The sequence below is a fragment of the Rhynchophorus ferrugineus genome, unplaced genomic scaffold (genome assembly GCF_030347505.1).
Source record: "Rhynchophorus ferrugineus isolate W39M unplaced genomic scaffold, kcgeb_rfMv2 rfM3, whole genome shotgun sequence".
Lineage (NCBI taxonomy): Eukaryota > Metazoa > Arthropoda > Insecta > Coleoptera > Curculionidae > Rhynchophorus > Rhynchophorus ferrugineus.
In genome coordinates, this window is record NW_027472582.1 from 29,173,521 (window position 1) to 29,193,765 (window position 20,245).

The following is a 20,245-nucleotide window of genomic DNA, read 5'->3' on the forward strand; positions in this document are numbered from 1 at the left end:
TATACAGATTGCTAAGCATAGTTACAGTAGACTGATGATTTGGAGTTACAATTCCTTCAAGTATGAATCTACATGAGATTGAATTTCGAAGTTTTGTTTCTCAACAAAACGATGACCCTAATTTATCAAAATTATTCCAGGGGTTCCTAGAGCAAAAACGAAAATATTTTGCAGATAATTAAATGGCCATCTCAATCGCCAGACCTCTCCTATCGAATTATTATAAGGTGAACTTATTAAAAAGTGAATAATCGATATCCGTCGAGCTCAGAACAGCCATGGAATTACTTACAAAGTGAATGGAACACACTGGATTCCGAGTACTCAATATGTTAATAAAAAGAATGAGTAAATTTTGTGAACAAGTAGTTAAAAATTAAAAAAATAGCCATTTTAACGAAGAGAAAATGTAACGAAAAATCTATTCTTCAATATTTTGTATTTGTATTGAATATACTTAATTAGCTTTAACCAAATATTAGCCTAAGTTTTAATTAAGATTTTCGTGTAATAATTCATTGATTTATCCGTTCTATTGTGGTTTTTTTTTTAAATTACCTTATTGCTTCCAAACTTTTGAACGACACTGTGGTAGTTCCGTGCATGTTATATTCCTTAAAACTTAAAATATTGGTATTTTTTGCCATCTCCGATAAAATATATTATCTCCCGGTACTATATTGTATGTGTCCATCAATTGAAGTGAGTTGATATATTTATGAAACAAAATCTTTGTTATCAGATTTATTAAATTTCCTTTGTCTTGTTGCACACCCTAATGTTTGATATATTTCGTTAAGATAAATAATTAATATTGATGATAATTTATCGAAAGCTATATAAATATTTGTTTTGTCTGCGTTATTGTTTTCTAAGTTTTAAGATAAACACCGACAATTCGACCTTTAGTTTTCAGTTTATACAAATGGCAATTTAATCGTTTTCATTAACCACGATCTTCGAGGTCAATCCAGTTTTTTTTTATTACGGTTAGTATTTGCGTCCTTGCAGCTGTTTCAGTAAATACCAATGTGTGGGAACAAACGACACAAATTGAATATATAACTTTAATTTGAAATGAATGCATATCTTCCTCACTTTTACTATGTAAACATATTACGCAAACACAGCGTCACTTAAATAAAAAATTTTATAAAAAGACCTTTTGTAGTTTATTGAATAAGAAGGATTACAAAATTCATTACAAATAATGTATTTTTCAAACAAAGATGAAGTAATCATTTGTGACTCATATAGTAACAAGGTTATTATTAATTGTTTGAATACGAAGTTAATTTAGATATAATGTAATATAAAGTGTGAATACATGTGTGTACATGTATATAACGTGACCTACCATTTCGTTTCATGAAGACAATACAGGAGTATTGTTTGAAAAGAGCTATAAAATATTCTAGTCTGAGTATACTCTATAGAAGAACTATACATAATATATTGTTAGAATGACGTTATGATGGCAAAACAAATCGGAGATAAAAAAGGTTTAATAAGTAATAATAATAAAAATTAAATTTTTGTTTGAGATAAAGATATAAAGAAAGAAAAATTATTAAGCACAACATTGAATTTAGACTGTTTTATTTTACAGGCCCCATTTGAAGTTCAGAAGAAGTTAGAAGAAGTTAGATTGTTGGAATCGAGAAAGTCTGCCAGATTGGCTGATCAGGATACCGATTTTGCCAGACTAGCTGATATGGCAGGTGACAGAAAAAGAACTGCTTCCCATACTATTGAAGTTCCAGCTTCGTCCCATCATGGGTAATTATAAGAATTATACTATTATCCGGTTATTATAAAGAAAATAAAATATTATGGAACGATCACGTTTTATGAGGAAATATCTTAAGAGTTACCGAGGTATGTTAATAAAACAATCATTTAAATAGTTACCTTGTGATTTACCTTGATCTTCCTTCTATTATTTTATATTTATATGCTTACTAATGAATTTATCGTATTGCAAATGTGTCCAGGTAGCGAAATTATTTTTAACTCACCTCACTAGTTGACACTGTACTTGAAACTGCTGCAATAACATTTTCTGCGTCATAGTTAACTATTTTTAAATTATATTACGTAGAAATGTGCTTATTTTCTGACTAGTTTACTTGGTATAGAAATAATATAGTATTAAATGACCAATTTCCACACGTCATTGTTAATGTACTGATTTATTTGTTTAATTAAGTTTTAAATATATTTTGTTTTTAGATATATCACCGCATATATCATATTAATAACATCTTTTTCTTCCACCTACTACCTATCATAGATGGGCAAATAATTCATACTAAACGATTTGCAACCATGTGCATTATTTAGATTAAATTAATTTTTTTCGTCATCAGCACAGTATTTTTTTAATAATGAGCATTTGTTCGCTTTAGTAATACTATTTTAGTTAATAATGATTGCTTGATTAATATTGAATTCTAACGCTTGGAAGTCACATCTTACCCTATAACCTTTCTAGTCGATTGTTTATGTTTGTTTGTATTTTTTCTTATTGTTTTGACACTATTTGAACCGTATTTTTCTCATCAAATAGTAATGATAATTTCACCATACCAAAAAATTATAACATCTTAACCAGTATATTTTGAAGAAACTTGAGAAATATGTCTGGGGTAAATGATGTGGCTCGGTGAATGGAGGTAAAACGAAATGAAACAGTGGTGTTTACATTATGTGACCGTTGTTTATTGGCTATATAAAAAAAATGTGAAAAATACAAATGATAAAACGGATGGCAGCGGAGTTACCTGTTGACTGGGATTATATTTCTGGGAATTTTGTAGACCGTTATTCCATAATGTAAAATTCGACATGCCTCAAGGTCGCTACATATGGTATTAACGATGCCATCGATAATATATGGCAAATTATTAGTTTACATAATGTTCTTACAACGATTTTGTATAGAGGGAGCCTCTCATTTAAAATGTATTAACTTTTTTACCGTTCATTAACCCCCTCTCAAACAAGAATTTTCTGTTGGTATTCTGGTCATCTTCAACAAGTATCTACACATCGAAATTACAGTTATATTTTCTTAATTATTATTATACTCCAAATCTTACTATTGTTGGAGTTCGAAATTGTATATTCCCTCGCCATAATATTTTATCCCATATTGTTACATGCACAAATACGCTTCATCATCAAAAGAGTACGCGACTAGGTGTTGTAATGTAATCATTTGCGAGGACTATTATAATACTTCTGTTGTTTGAAAAATCTGCAATAATAAACAATTATTTTTCGAAGTAAATAGTAATGCTGACTTAAATGAAGTAAGTTTTCGAAGTCAGAGAATGTTTAGAAATGACGATTAATTTGACATCAGGAGTAAAAAACTAGAAGAAAACTTATAGTGTATGAAACTGCAGAATTGAAAGGTCATATCAGACTCAATCATCATAGAAAATCGCTAAAAACTGAAGTTTATATGTAGTCTATTAACTCAAGAGTTGAATACAAACTGCCATTATAGAAATAATTATAAATAGACGTGTTAAATAGTCTCAAACATAAGAACATTCAATAACATCTTTAAAAAAGTCTGAAAATATTACTTATCTCGATTGATGTTATCAAGCAGCTAATTAATTGGATAGATTTCAATCGCATTAAATCACGAGGAATGTTTTCAATACGGGGTATCCGTCTTTGAGGCTCAGTTGGTTGTCATTTAAAGGGACAGTGGTATTTAGTCCCATAAATTCCAATTTCATTGTATAACAGCAATAAATAAATATATGTTCCTTTTGGCTAGTATCGTAGTGATTTTAATTATTATTATTTATGTTCTGTCACTAACAAATTCGTATTTACGTCGTAATTAATAGATCCATATGGTCTAAAATCATATCGAGATATTAGGCCAGAACTGTTAAGGATACGTACTGACTAAAATCAAACAACATCCAACATTTGTTCTTGTTTAATTCATTTAATATAATTTCAAAGAAGCTATAATAAAATTAATTAATTCTGTTAAATTGTTCTTGCTGCAAAGGAAGTGTCACTACCTTAAGATTAAAAGAAAATAATTATAAAAAAACCTTATTAGTTTCGATTCGCGGGTACATTTTAGTTTTTTTCTCCCCGTTTATGAGGTGCTTTTAACGAGAAGCGGTTTCGCAACTGAGACTTAATCTTGCACAACCGTTTGTTGTGACTAAACGTAACCGACCTTATTACTTCAATTAATTTCTCTCCGCGGAAAATCCACCGTACGATTCACCCGTCCTTATTACCGTTTTTACCTCTGCGAAACAGTTATATCAAGCGACAACATAATAACCCTTAAAGTTATTACAACGCGCTACCTTGATTACCGCGATTTGTACTGCTTTATGTTCGGGCAGGAGAATGTTAATGTGTTATTTTCATTTTAAGGCTTTCAATATATGTCAGTGAAGTGTCGAGGTAAAAATCAAAATGATCATCTATTATAGTGTTATATAATATCAGCGTTGATCATTAGTGTATCAAGGTAGTTCGATAAGTACTCATGTTATAGCACAAAATATATGGCAAGTTAGGAACTCTAAATATATGTATGTTCTTCGTAGTTGCAGTCATCTAATTCTTCTTCTATTGCAAATACGAAAAGAAAGTCCATCTAAAATATATAAAATGATATGTTGAAATGAATAAAATATTTTCAACATACCTGCATTATGTGATAAAAAGATCATGTTAGACAAAAGGCAAAACACATTAGAACCAAAATAAAATAACCATACTGGTTAGTCGGAAGATATTCTCAGCTTGATCTAAAATTAGAAAGAAATTGATTTATCAGACAATCATAAAGCCGATTTGGATCTATGGGGTGCAAATAATAAAAATTCAAATCAACTAGTCATCCAACACTGTCAAAACAAAATTCTTCGATTAATTACCAATGCTTATCGCTACGTAACCAACGAAGAACTGCACGATGACTTGGAAATCAAATGGATTTGCGAAGTTATCCAAGATTTCGCCTTAATACACGAAAGAAGATTACTAAACCATACTAACGTGGAAATGTGGTATGTGTTATTTCGTCGAAATGCGAACAAAACAAAAATTCGCTGCGTTGAAAATGTCTGAATTTGTATGGAGTAAATGACATTTTCGGGAAGCTTTACTTTTTGCTTCAGTTTGAAAAAATAGGTGGTTGAGGGTCATCGAATGATGTGGGAAGCTTATGACACCACATAGTCCATCGAGCTGGAATACGAGTAAAAACACAAAAATGTTATTCGTTGGCATGACAACGCTTAACCACATGTTGCAAAGGCTATGAAAACATACCCTACCCGTCGTGTTCTCCAGGCCTTACTCCTTCTGAATGGTATTTGGTCCGATATATGAGTCGTGACCTGTCTGAGCAGCACTTCACTCCTTATGAAGATACCAAAACTGGGTTCGATTTCAATTCGTGAATAGCTTCAAAAAGGACATTGTTTTTTCTAGAATCCATAAATTGTCTGAAAGATGGTAAAAAGTAGCGACTATCGATAAACAATGCTTTGAATAAAACATGTTGTAGAGATTTGTCACGATAACACTTCAAGTTTTAAAAAAATCGTTAAAACTACTGTTGGGAACTATCGGCTGAAATCGACTATCGAGTGTTTAGTAACTGAGTACTATTTACTATGGACTGTTTCACTCGCTATTTTTGGGTCGACTGATTTTACTACTTTTTAGCAATGGCTTTTTCAGTAGCTATTTTCGGTCCGACTGATTTTGTTACTATTTACTATCGACTGTTTCAGTCGTGTACTTTTAGTTACTATTTCTGGTTCTACTAGTTTTAGTCGACCGATTTTTTACATTCTGGCTCTGTACAAAAATCAGCCGAACTTAGGCTTACATAGATTTATATGTAATATATATAGTTTTATGATGTTTTTGGAGTTTGTTTGTAAAAAACAATACATTGTATATTAATATAGCAGCAATTTGGAACGATATTTTTCAAGATTGTTAATGTAATAGGGTAAAAAGATTAAAATTGTGAATTATAAATAGTAAAATACTTTTATAGATGCTTTTATGGTAATAATAGGTAATATTTCGATTACTCTCTCGAATTTTGTTAAACAATATTTCCGCTTAATAATAAATAAAGAATTTACTCTATTTAAAAAAGCTCTAATAGTTATTGTGGGAACATTTTTAATTATGTCATGAATTAGCTTTTTTTCTATGGTTAGGTATTATGTTTAATTTTTATTTGGTATTTATGGTTATTGTATATCTGTAGTTTTTAGGTTTTATTGTATTGTCTATATTTATTATAGTATATTATTTCAAAATAGCAATTAATATATTAAAATACGATAAAACATTTTTGGGGTATTGCTACATTCCTTTTTACAGATTCACAGAACATTCAAATATAAAAGTAATTCTACTTCGTTTAAAATAAAATTGTTAATTGCCTGTTAATAGTATTCAGCAATTACTTTTTTCCTTTTCTTTTTAAATTTAGTATGTGAAGGAATATGTACGTATCAGTCTCGTTTATACTACCGTTGAAAAATATAAACATTTATAAAATTTAATACCGCAGAAAAGGGTTCCTACATCTTCGTCTGACATCACGAATAAAAAAAAAAACAGCCGAACTGTGAATTTGACTGAAAATAGTAATTACTATATTTCGTATTAGTATTAGTATTACTAGTTTTTTGACTATCGACTGTTTCGACTGTTTTCAGTCGATAGTTCCCAACGCTAGTTAAAACAAAGTTATAGGCCTAGTACATGAAACAATGTGTAGAATATCGTAGAAATATAATACCTTTGATAAATATCATAATTGTTTAGTTCAAAATAGTGTTAATAATATACTATATAGCGTATCATATTATATTATAGTATAATGTATTTATATTTACATTGATATTAACTTTATTTTACTTTAGATTATCAATCTATCATTTTATATTACTAAAATAATCAGTGATTTGTACACAACATGACGAAACAATATCGCCAACGAAGACTCGTACGTACCCATTTCTGCCGTTGAAATAATCTCAGCGTTTTTCGTCTTGTCACATACGATATCACGTTACACACTCGACGTTTAATTTGCAAACTTTATTACATAATAGCGTTCCGTTCGATACGCAAGCCGGTTTAAAATTAAATATCCCTAAACAATGTCACACATGGGCAGGTTTGTGTAGCGAGTTGCTTACTTGAAAGGTCATAGTAAAATAATTTCGATAGATTATTACGGTCTGATTATTCAAAGTCTATCTGAATCTGATATATTATCGTTGTCTTTCAGTCTAAATTTGTTAATATAGAAATTATTTATACTTTGTATTAATTAAAATATAAAATAAATATTGATATATCTCATATAATTTTAAACGATTTTATTCTCAGGATTATATAATTAATGTAATTATACGAATAATAACATTGATATTCAAATAGAATTCCATTATATTTTGCAGTGCTAATTAATATGGTAAATATCGAGCTTGTATTGGCTTCAAGTCTTACGAAAATGCTTTAATATTGTTTTATTACCGATGTTCAGTTCCGTTGCAATGTTATTAACTTAGATGTGTGAAAGAATTGCGATTTTTTAGGCCGCTCATCTTTCCATCAAATTCACCAAGCTAATTCTGACTGACGTTCAGTTTCACTAAACACTCATCACAATAAATTGAATAAAATGGTCGATCTGCTTACGCTGCATTTTTTCCTTTTCCAAGTTTTTTTTTAATTTAAACATTTTGGTACTCATATTAAAGCTAGCTATTTACTACATCTGTCATCAACTTAAAGTTCAGAACTAAAATTAGACCAAAACTTAATTAGAATTTGATGGATATACTCTCACTCCTCAGACTCCACATAGTTGTAAATCATGGCATAGTTGTCATACATAGCTATATTAGTACAAACACTTGTTGTCTCTTCAACCTCCGGGTAAGTCCTCTGTTGACGAGCAGTTGTAGTACTTCAATGTTTCTGTTTTCACGCAATTTCTCTTGATTTTTTCGCAAACCGTTTAACTTTTTCATTAATTTTAATGTACCATGCGGCCAAGTTTTGGCAAATTTGGATCATGTTAATATTATATATCTTTGTGCAACCTCATAATTGCACAGCGTAGATCATCCCCACTGGCTTCGAGATTTGTATTTATGATAATAGTTTATTGTGCAGTGTTAATTCGAATTTTCGTTCAAACAACCACCACATTGTTGTCTATTTTTTGCCACATATTGTAAAGTAAGTAATATAAACCTGCATTCTCCATTTTCAAAGCTTAATAATTTTTGATTAAGAAAACGCATCAAATGTGCTATAATAGCGGTTCATTGAATAAATATTACTGGAGGAAAGCGGAGAAAAACCACGTATTGGGATTTCGTAAACGAAATTGCATTATCCCCAATCTAATATATTGGTCCATCAAATTAAAATTATATTTTAAACATATCGCATTATGTTATGATCGAATAGCAGTTTTAAATGTTTCAACTTCCATTCGATTTAACATGATACCAATATGATCTTCTGTCTAATTATCTGAGTGTTTCCCGATATTAGTTTGTAGAAAGAACGTCTACACGATAGTTTTGTTTATTACTCTGACATTGTCCCATATCCAATCCAAATATTTAACAGTCTAATTATTGCTGTTTCGTCTTTTTCTGTATGCTATTACCCGAGTGGAAACATTACCCAAGTATTTATATATATATATATATATATATATTATATATATATATATATATATATATATATATATATATATATATATATATATATATATACGAAACATTTATCAAAGTATGTAGTTTATTCATTTTATACAGATCGGCTGTTTGAGTTTGAAATGACAAGCAAATACACTATTTTATAAACTTACGAGCATTAATAATTTTTTTGTTCTGATTCAGAACATTCATTCTATTGTATCAACATTTTGCTGGTTAGCATATTTGATTCTCTAATTTTGTGGTCGTTTACCCATAGTTACTTGAGGTCATTTTTAATTCCTTAACATATCAGAACAATAGTAGTGTCGCACGTCATCTAGTTAGTTGTCAGGTTATTGATTTTCTTTGCTTTTTAATGCGAATAGTTTGAATCGACAATCGCCTTGGAATTACCAATTTAAATTTAGAAAAGTACCGTTAGATATATTTAACTCGAAATTATTCGATTTAAATTGAAAAAATTACATTATTAACTTTTTTTTCTTTACATGTTGTACGTATTTTCCAATAATTATTATTACTTAATTAATTTCTAAAGCTTAGAACCTTTGTTATTTTATTAGTGTATAAGATTATTGCAATAATATTGTAATAATATAGTGCTATATAAGGTGTTACAAATTAAATCCCGCTTTTTTATTTATATATGGCGATGGCAAATAAATATGTATTGTAAAATAAAGTTAATGCCTTTTAGAATTAGTGTTTCCATAGCATGCTGCTATGAGAACAAAAATCATGAAAATTACAAAATACTAAATGAGGGTACGTTTTTGTGTATCGGGTTTTTACTAAATAAAAAAAACATGGGCGACATAATAACTCCGATTGTAATTGATTTTCCAATAAATGCCTACGTAATGCCAATAAATGTAAATGTAACTTGGAATTCCTAGCATAATTCTAGTTTAGTAATTGATTACTGAAAAATACCAATGTAGTATTAATTTCTGTCTAAGAAAGATCGAAACAAATGCGTCACCTTTTAGGAACAAACCCGGGATTCTTGGAACATTTACTTGACTGGGATATCGTCATATTTATTATCTCCAGTAGTATATATATATATATATATATATATATATATATATATATATATATATATATATATATATATATATATATATATATATATATATATATCGTGGTTCGGAGCCGGCGTTAAACAGTAGGTCCAGTCCAGATAAACCCTCGTTGGTAAAAAAGGAGACTTTAAAATACATAAAAAAATTGCGTTAAATTAATTTTTGTGACACATATCAATTAATGTGTTGTATTTAATTATTGCGAAATGATTTAAAGATCGACACACCGGAAAGAAGAGATTTATTTCTAGAATAATAATACTTATCAGTTCGTGTTGTATAACCACTTTATGATTGAATTATTCTCGGTATTTCATAAACTAGAATAAATTAAATAATATGTTTTTAACATTAGTGCAGTATTTGAGTAATACCATTATAGTACTATGCAGTCAATATTCACTATTTATACACATAGTACACGATTTTAAACACTGTAGTACTCGGTCATGTTATGATCGACTTACGATGTAACTGCGTTGACTGATATTATTTTTTAATTAGCTTCAGATACTTTTAGATAGCAGCGGATGTCCTCACTTCATATATGTTAAACTGAATTTCTTCAGTCCGTATAAGTTTCCTTTTTATTTACGGTACCGTTCAAAAGTTTGAACTTGGTTAAAATGGTCACTTTTTTTTAATTGTTCACAAATTTTACTCATTTTTTTTAATTAACTTATTTAAGTATCGATTTTTCACTTTTTTTTTAATCTGTTAAAATTATCCCATACTACTTCGATGGGTGCAGGTCTGGTGATGATTATTTCATTATTTATAAAATTTCATCATTTCGCTTTTGCTCTAGAAATCCTTCACATATTTTTGACGAATTTTTAGGGTCATTGTCTTGTCGAAAAGGTTTTGAAATTTTGCGGCTAACCATATTCACTCCCGAAGGAATCACATTTTACTCTATCGCGAGTATTTTCGGGTAGCAGTCATTTCGTTAAGCTTTTCATCAATTTTTAATCATATGTCTGGGCTTATTACAAAGACATTCCCAAACCATCATGTTAATAGTCTGCACGGATTATATTTCTGAAGCCCCGCAATACAGGCGTACATAAAAAATCTCAAATTTGGACTCATCCGTTCATAAAATATTTTTCCATTTTTTTTTTGTCAGATTTTTATATGTTGTAGTTATAAGTACTAGTTAGTCTTGGTTACGCATCATCTTAGTTCAACAGGCAGTAAAGGTCTTTTTACAATTGTAGTTGAAAGGTTTTCCGCGGGTTTCATTTAAAGTAGGTTTAATTTGAGGAACTCGATTTCGTTAAGGTGGAATTACAACAAACCTGTCTTTGTGCTTCGTTGCACGTTTGGAATGTGAATATCTCTTCCGGTCATGACTTCCCCCAGTAGCTCATCTTCGTTTAGGAGTAATAATATGTACACATTTACATTAACCTTCTGTTCAAATGAGATCGGTTTCCTTTTTGTCGCTTTAAGCGCTTATGAAATGTACACTAAACTTTAAACTAATCGTTTTAGAAATTGTACATATACCTCATATTAAAAATATTTCACTATATTCATAGCAAAAGCAATGACTAAAAGTTGCAATTAATAAGAAATCAGCAACTTAAGGTGTAGTAACCTTTTGCCATAACATATGCGCGTCGGTCTTTTTTCAAAGTAAGGAACAATTGATATACCAACATGTTTATTTTGGGACTCATTGCAGTATTTTTATGCCTACTAAAAACAACGTGTTTCGAAACTCTTGAATGGTAAGCGTAATCATGTGTTGATTGAAAATATTACTTCAATGGCTTTGCGTTTTGTTCCATGTTAACCTAGTGGGTCAAGTTATTCCAACTATTGCTCTGTGGTTCAAGGTAATACTTGTAGCAACCTTAAGGCATGTCGAATTTTACGTCTTAGAATAGCCTACAAAATATTCAGAAAATATTATCCTAGACGTTGAACACGTGCGGAATGCCAGCAGCGCTGACTAGTAAACGATTGCGAAAATTTGGCAACCCCGAGATTTTTTTTGATTCTGTTACTGACCTGCGTTCAGTTCCGACCTGCGACCATAGACTGTTCAAGCCTCGCCTTCAGGTAAAACCAGCGCCGCTCCTTTTATCTTTTACCTATTTATATTTTCTTAATATTTTATAACCTTATTAAATAACGGTCCCAATATGTAAACACCACAGTTTTTATTTCGTCCTACCTCCATTCACTAAATTCACTAAACACTCTAAAGAATCAATAAGCAAGATTCCAGCAAGAATTTGGACTCTATATATTTTAGCACACAGTTAATTACATTAACAATTCAATGAAATGTTTCTTATATATAGAAATACGTAGATATTGATGAATAATATTATATCTTACTATAATGACCTGATAGAAATACGAAGAGTTTCCATGTCAACCAAAAATAACACTAATATAACTGTTTCAAATAATAAAAATAGTCATATAATGGGGTGTTAGGTGAAGCGCTACGGAGTAGAATATCATACATTTATATTGTCATAAAGTTTTTATGACAGAATAAAAGATACCTTTGAATTACTTTCGAACAGAACCGTTTTATAATCGGAAAGAATTCAACGCTACATTTCGGTCGTAAAATTAAGATATTTATGTATTACTAGTACGTAATTTTAGGCATGCTGCCTTATACTTCCGTTTGTTTTATTGTAACTAACGGTAGCTAAATCGCAAAATACATTACAATATTTTAACAAACGGAATTTCCTGATGATCTTAAATAGAATACTCTGCTTGCTAACATTAATTAAGTATATATATAATGTATAACATAAATTAGTATATCACAGTTAAGAAAAATAAATGAGTTATATTGTCATTGTGTATATATTTATATCATCAAAAATAACCTTTGATAAAAAGTGCTGTAGGTTTATTATGTTCACTGTTAAAATCAAACATTCATTTTTCATCTCACACATCATTTCTCACATCTTCTCATTGTTCTCCAATAGGATAGATACCTATAAAGTGGGATTACTATGACTTAACCTGAAATAAAAAGACAAAATTTAAATATTCGTCAAGGCAAGTCAAACTCCAATCTGAAGCGCTACGAAACATTGACGTCACTTATCGTTTTCCAACCTTCTTTTCCACATTCCAACCTTGGACTTTTTAGCGCTTTTCAATTTTATTTGGATTATTTATCTCATATTTCGCAGTTAACTAATTGGCTTTGTGCAACCAACGAAGAGAAAGGATAAATGAAAAGATTGATAAATGAACTGGAATTTATCAAGGCATGTAACCTAAAACTAGAACTACTAGAACTTTTATAGAATAGAAGTGAGTTAGCATTCCAGACACACTAACCATGAAATGTTGTAGAATATTGTAGAACATTAATAAATGCAGGTGATAACTCTGAAGAATACTCAATAATAGCACAATCGCCAGGGGAAACTATGAGAATAATATTATTGAAATCAAGTGTCCTATATATGCTAAGACAAATAAAAATTGTATCGATGGCAAAAAATACTGAAACATTTTGTGATAATACATTGAAGATCTAATATTTGGGTAAATAAAGTGCACAAAGTGTAATTTTTAAATTCATTTTAATAATAGCCTTACAATATTATAAGCACGTGCAACTACAATACTTCATCAAGTACTTTAAAAAATCTGTGTTTAAACATGGTTCAACATCTCAAGTTCCCCTATGAAATATTAAACGAGATGACTGGTTAGTTTCTTTTACTTGAAATGACTGCTTGAACTGCCCATCTATTATTAATTTCTGATATCTTATCTTTACTATATTGTCGTTCTTTCATTTTTCTTTCGCTTGGCATTTAATTTCTCCCTGTATTTATCTCTCCTCTTTAAACACTTTATATATTTTTAACGCGGGCTCCGAACCACGCATTAAGCCCACCGACTAACTAATGGCCAACTTACAGACCATCCCAGAAAATATTCGGTCTTACCATGGTTACTGACGTGACCTGGGATGATTACTCGTCGGATTTTCCACTATTGGCTCACAAACATAAAATACATCCACGCTCCAGCAGGATTCGAACTCGCGACTATCGCAACCGTAGGACGACCGTCCTGTCGCCTTGATCACTGCGCCATTATATAATTACATATTCTGTATCTTAATTTGGCATGTATTTTCATTATTATTTTAAGAACTTTAAGATTTTCGTAATTAAACTAGATATCCAACGGGATTGCTATGCAATGTAATATTTTAATTTCATTATAATCACAAACAATAGTGTTTTAATCACCGACCATATTAATTAATCCATTGTATGCATATTTATCAATTCGCAACGCGGCCGGTGTTTAAGGAGAAAATTATATTAACTGTATAATTGAACCGCTTAAAAGTAAAAGGACAAACAAAAGGTTTTGGTGGAAAACGAAAGTACGATCGAATACGAACGAGGTCAGTCAACGCACAGGAGAATGTACCAGTATTTTTACGCTTCCTTTTTACGCTGTTTAATTTTTTGTGTGCTATTACCATTTTTGATTCACTGAACTTGTTAACTCATTGCATTCTTGTATATGAATATGACGATTGAGAAGTACTCAATCTAATTTGTTTAGAATATATGCAAAAATAAATGTATTCATTATATATTTATTTTTGTATTATATATAATATAGATCTTTCAATTGCTATGGCGTTTAATGTATATATATGACCTCCGGATCTTGATCGTGTTCCAGTCCCAAACATTTTGATACAAATAAATCTGACATTCCGAGATGCTCGGGATTGATAATAATACAAGTTTACCAGTTTACAAATTCGGGTCAATTTTTGGACCCGATCTTCTGAACGTCACTTGACGCGCTGAACTCAGATCTTCAATCCGTGTGTCAAGATTGGTTCTAGTTTTCGACTTCGTGCATGGTGGCAGCACTGCGCTCTTTTAACGGCTGTCAACTGACGACGTTGCATTAAACATCATTTGGAACTTGTTTTGTTGGTACTTTGGAACGTTTGAAAATGCAGATACAACGCTGCAAAATCGATTCAAGTGTTTTTGTTAGGTTTCTGAATGTTATTTGCTTGCTAAACTTGGCAAAATCAGGACAAGTGCACTCAAACATGCGTATTTGCAGTACTTGCAGCTTTAGTGTAGTACGCATTGGTAAGCTATGGATACCCAAATGGTTTTGTAACGTACAAAATAAAGATGTACAAACAAAGTGGTCACTTGATGAAAATATATAATTTTCACTTTCTGTGCTAATGTTATGGAGAGAATAGAAAAATCATGTAGATAATTGCTAATTTTGCTTGATAAATGTCGTCGGTATATATCCTGATCATTAGTGTCGAACGTAGTTCCACGTACCGACAGTGATTCATTGCCAATCTTTTCTGGTAAATGTGCAAAAAATGCCTCAATAACTTCATCTGCATATTTTTTCCCACATAACTTTGGCTACACGAAGCGACGAACTAGGTGAGCGGTTACACCAAGATATAGCGAACATCGAAATGCGATACCAAGGATTTTGGGACATGATGAGCACTTACATTACCGTCATACCTTAATACAGATCCCAAACAGTATAAAAGACTTACTTCAATCTCTGTTCAATTGTAATTAATACTTTTTAATTCAATAAATAGCCGTTAATGGTAAAAGATAGTAAAGTAGTTAATATATTGAATATTTCGAAAGCTAGAACCAATTTTAAAATTTTAAATGCACTTTTGGTTCCTCAAATCCAAATTTAAAATTGTTGTAAAGCTACAAAATAAAGGTAACTGCAGGTCGAAAGGAGTATGAAAACGTTATTATTAGCAGACAAATTCAAGGAAATTGATTTTAGCAAAATAAAATAAAAATCACAGGAAAAACTTCCACTGAGATCAACTGGATGTGTTTAGCCTCTATATATGTATATGTATATGTATACAACAAACTGAGGAACAAGCTTGGAGGCGAAACATTAGAGGCGTTATTATTTCTTGAATTTTATTTTCGCAATATAAATAAACAATATCAGGATATTTCGTGGAAGTAAAGTCGAATTAAAATGTTAGTTAGTTAACTTGTTCATTTTAAGTGTTATAATTTTGTTAACAATTTTTGGCAACATATTCTGGTCATTTTAGTTTAATGAATAGTAGAAGAATAATACTTGTTTTTTTGGTAATCTAATATTTAACTGTTTTGTGATTAGAATTGCTAATAGCTTAAGCTAATTTTTGTATAGTACTTTAACTTTTCATTACCAGGAAGATCAATTTGATTTTCCATATAATATTGGCGAATTTACTAAAACTCTGAAGGTTGAAGTCTCGAGGCAAATCTGAGATTTGTAAAGTGACTGTTCAAAGAATTGATGGTAGATTAATTGTCCTGAGGAATTTCGTTTACTGCAATAGTATTTTCTACAGATATCATGTTTGTATCACATACGCATGTTGATTTCGTGCTAAATCACGAATAATCTTTACTAATATGAATAACCGAATCAACAGGTGATTTTTAATAGCACGGTTTTGATTATTTTTGTACGTTGCTCAACATTTAGTAATAATTTGTTCAACAATTATTACAACCTCCAAATTAAGCAACTGCAATTATGATCCTTACACTCTGACAAAGTTCGATCACCTCTATTACAAACAAGTTATTCTTAAATGTATTCAATATTCATATTTTACATGGAACAATGTGTTATATAATTATCCACAAAATAGGCTTTTATTTCTGTATTTTTACAAATTCGCCATTGCAAGCAAATCTTCGTCGAAAACAAAAACAGTATTAACATAGTTCGTTATGGGTTGACTTTTTGAAATGCATATGCCATTGAATATGCATATGACAGCTGTTTTCTTCTAATTTTAGTATTCAATCGACCTAGTAATATGCATACTATTGACTGTTACTTACTATTCCGATTTCAAAGTATCTAATACTTTACACTATTCCATTGGTAATTTAAAATATGCAGGTCGTAACCTTTATGCTTAACTGTTACCTGAAAACGAAAATGAGGTAACATCATTTTCATTCATATTAAACAAATAAATCACTGATATTCCTGGACTTCATGACAATGCTTATTAATCTCAATCTCTCACATCTTTCAGGCCTTTGCCATAATTTAATAGAAAAATATTATAAATAAAAATAATGTTTAATATATACACCAAATTGCTGTTAAACGAAAATCAAATTAAACCCAACTAAAACCAATATAACCCAACGTATACGTTTAAGAAGTTGATACTTTCATCATACATCATTTTTATATTATATTTAATGTAATAATGATTAATTTTTTGAATTAATATTAAGGACAATAACCGTTCACTAATTATCAAGTTAAGGTAATTATATACATAATTGGTATTGAATTCCACTTAATTGAAGTTGAAAATAAAGGTGGTTAATGAATATTTTTCATTAGTTTTTATGGAATTTAATTTATATTTATGTATAACTCTAATAATTATCCTGAAGAAATGGTTCAATTTGTATATTCTTATTTAAAGTGTTGGAAAAAGCATTTTTTATTATATCTAATATATACTATAATCCAAACATTTTAAAGCTAATTTTCATTTTTTTTATTAATGTTACTTATTGTTTGAAGCGTTATGAAATGTATTCACGTCTTATATATCTCTCTATCTACTAACTATTTGCCTAACAGTAAAATAACATGTTGGTAGTGGTAATTATTATCGATTTTGTTTTCGAATATCAATATGTTTTTTCAGCAGTATTTCTGTGGTATCTTAGAATTGTTATTCATATTTTAAAACGACTGCTTTCGGTTTAGTGGTCAGAACCTCCTATTGTTATGTTATCGAAGGTATCAAATTGATAAAATAAACCAGTACATACATTTTATGAAAACATGTATTTTATTTACAAATCACTTGTTGTTAAGCACTAGAAATAGAATATTAAATAAAATATATATTGTTTTGGCATGGATATTGGTATATCGTCCAATTATGTACTATTGGTTCATTTTAAATATCTGTACCAGATATATAATATTAATCCAATTTTTGCATAACATAAATATTTTTATATTTATATACTTGTATAAAAACACACGGTTGAAAATGGTTGAAAGTTGGTTAACCTTTAATATTTTGTAATTTTTATTACAGATCTCGTAAAAGACGTACAAGCAGTAGCCAGGATGATAACATGCATCCTAAAGACATGGACGAATGTAGTGCTGCTTTAGTTCTAATGAGTCTCTCATGTTCACCACAAAATGGTAAGTGACTTCATATAAACAATAATCGACTTTCTATTAAACATTGTTTTATAAATGTATAAACATTTTATTCTGAACAGTTTTGTCATATTTAACATCATGAACAGTCATATTTTGATATTACAGTAGATCACTTACTGAAGTGATCTACTACATGTCAGGATAGTTATATTATATAACTGAAATCATATAATAATACTTATTGCCCACGGGTAGATAGTTGATGTTTTAGAAGATTAGTAAAAAATATTTTGATATAGCATATATAATCAAATTTATTTAATGAACTAAAGAAAATATTAACAATTTTGATATTCTTCAACATTAATGCGTTGTTCAGATCTATACATTAAGATCGGACTCAATTTGCTTTGTCATGTTTAGAACAGTTTTTTAGAATTTTCACTAAATGTTTGACAACAGGATATGTACACACATATTATTACAAATTGTGACAATTTATATAAGCTTATATTGTCTTAAATAATTACTTTCTATTCATATTAGTTCCACTTGCATTTTTAATCTAGAATATAATTTAACTCATAATTTTTTTACTTTTTTTTTAATTACCATTATATATTCTGTTTTGTTGGTTATAGTTGCAGTTTTGATAAAATCTGTAGTTATTTTCGATAACACGTCCAACTAACTTTTGTTTAGTATTTTATATAATTTATTTAGATTTTTGTTGAGCAAAACTATACATGGCCGGGTCACTTTTGTTTAGTATTTTATATCAATTATTTACAGTTTTTGTTGAGCAAAACTATACATGGCCGGGTCACAAGTGTCATCTTTCGTACGTTATATTCTCCTGTATATTGATCTGCTAAATTTAAAAATTGCCATAAAAGGTACCAATTAGATCTAATTAAAATAATGCTTTACATTTTCTACAATCTACATTTACTTAACATTTGAAATTGAAATTTGTCATACCACAGAAATGTGTACTTTTTTTGAGAATTAGCCTATTTTGAATTTTTGTCACATAAGTGCAATTTGACAGCTGCTGTCAAGACTATCTATCGGCATTACTTTGTTATGAAGGTAGGAGATAAAGATAAGTCATAATCTGAGATATATGTTACAACTAAGGCTTATTTTTATTTCGAGAATAGCTGAAAAGAACGATCGATTTGTCGGATTATGGTTTAGCGAGAACTAACAAACCATATAGATGATTTTGCTTAAATTCACATTTAATCTCCTATTTACTACAAATATGTCGAATCTATTTCACATTAAGACAGTTTACCAGTTCCTACTTTACATCACATGTTTGAGTTTGAAATAGATAATACAGTGCGAAAGAAGAACTCAACGAGCAATATCACAAACATATTATCAACAACATATATTTAACTAACCGGAATTGAGGAATCCCATTTGAGATCTTGATTTGCAACCAGAAAGACAGTAGCTTTACGGCCAAAGTTATAGTAACAAAACAAGCCAAAGGACAGGGATTCTAGCTGGCAAATGTTTTTTCAATAATTAAGGAAGCAAATTTTATTTAAAAAAAAACAATATCGTTACGTTACCTCGCCATTCATCTCAGTGTTAGATTAAATTGGAAACATCACGCTAAACAGAAAGCTGAACTGCTCAGACTGAAAATCAAAGAACTGCACATAAAAGCTATTTGAAATTATGGGGCGCCAATATAGAGGTACTGTCAAAACAAAGTTCTTCGATTAGTTACCAATGCTGAACTCTAAATCTAATGGATCTACAATTGTACCCAAATTTCGTCTTCGAAACAAGCTTACTAAATCACAGCAACGTGGAAGCTATATAGGAACTGAACAATGCGCAAGATAGCAGAAGATTGAAACGAACGAAACCACATGAATGTATGGTTATTCAAGTGTAAGTCTTAACGTTAATTTATATAGTTTAATTTAATTTAAATTTGGGAATATAATTTCGCACTCGTCTTATAATTTTTAACTTAAAATTGTTAAAATTGATTTTGGTTGAGCAGAATGGTAATCTATAAGTTAACATTCAATAATTAATTATTCATACATTCGATAATTTGTCTTAAGCAGCGTATATGAATTGACATTAACTATTTTTATATTACGATAGCAAATGACTGCATAATTTTGATATACACTTTACCCACTTTGA

At 29.9% G+C, this 20,245-nt stretch overlaps 1 protein-coding gene and 1 long non-coding RNA gene across 5 annotated transcripts in view; one reads left to right on the plus strand and one right to left on the minus strand.

Annotated features, from left to right (window-relative positions):
• Nucleotides 1-20,245, plus strand: part of Glut4EF (Glucose transporter 4 enhancer factor) — a 162,476-nt gene that overhangs the window by 58,897 nt on the left and 83,334 nt on the right. For all 4 annotated transcript variants that reach the window (XM_076398218.1, XM_076398220.1, XM_076398219.1 and 1 more), the window contains exons 2-3: nucleotides 1,610-1,779; nucleotides 17,994-18,106. In XM_076398218.1, the coding sequence (XP_076254333.1) occupies nucleotides 1,610-1,779; nucleotides 17,994-18,106 (283 nt within the window). The remainder of the gene's footprint in view (nucleotides 1-1,609; nucleotides 1,780-17,993; nucleotides 18,107-20,245) is intronic.
• On the minus strand, nucleotides 4,055-5,482 carry LOC143192719 (uncharacterized). The gene is made up of 3 exons (XR_013004868.1): nucleotides 5,334-5,482; nucleotides 4,700-4,802; nucleotides 4,055-4,648 (listed from the first exon to the last, which is right to left on the minus strand). It is a non-coding gene; the product is annotated as an uncharacterized LOC143192719 (long non-coding RNA).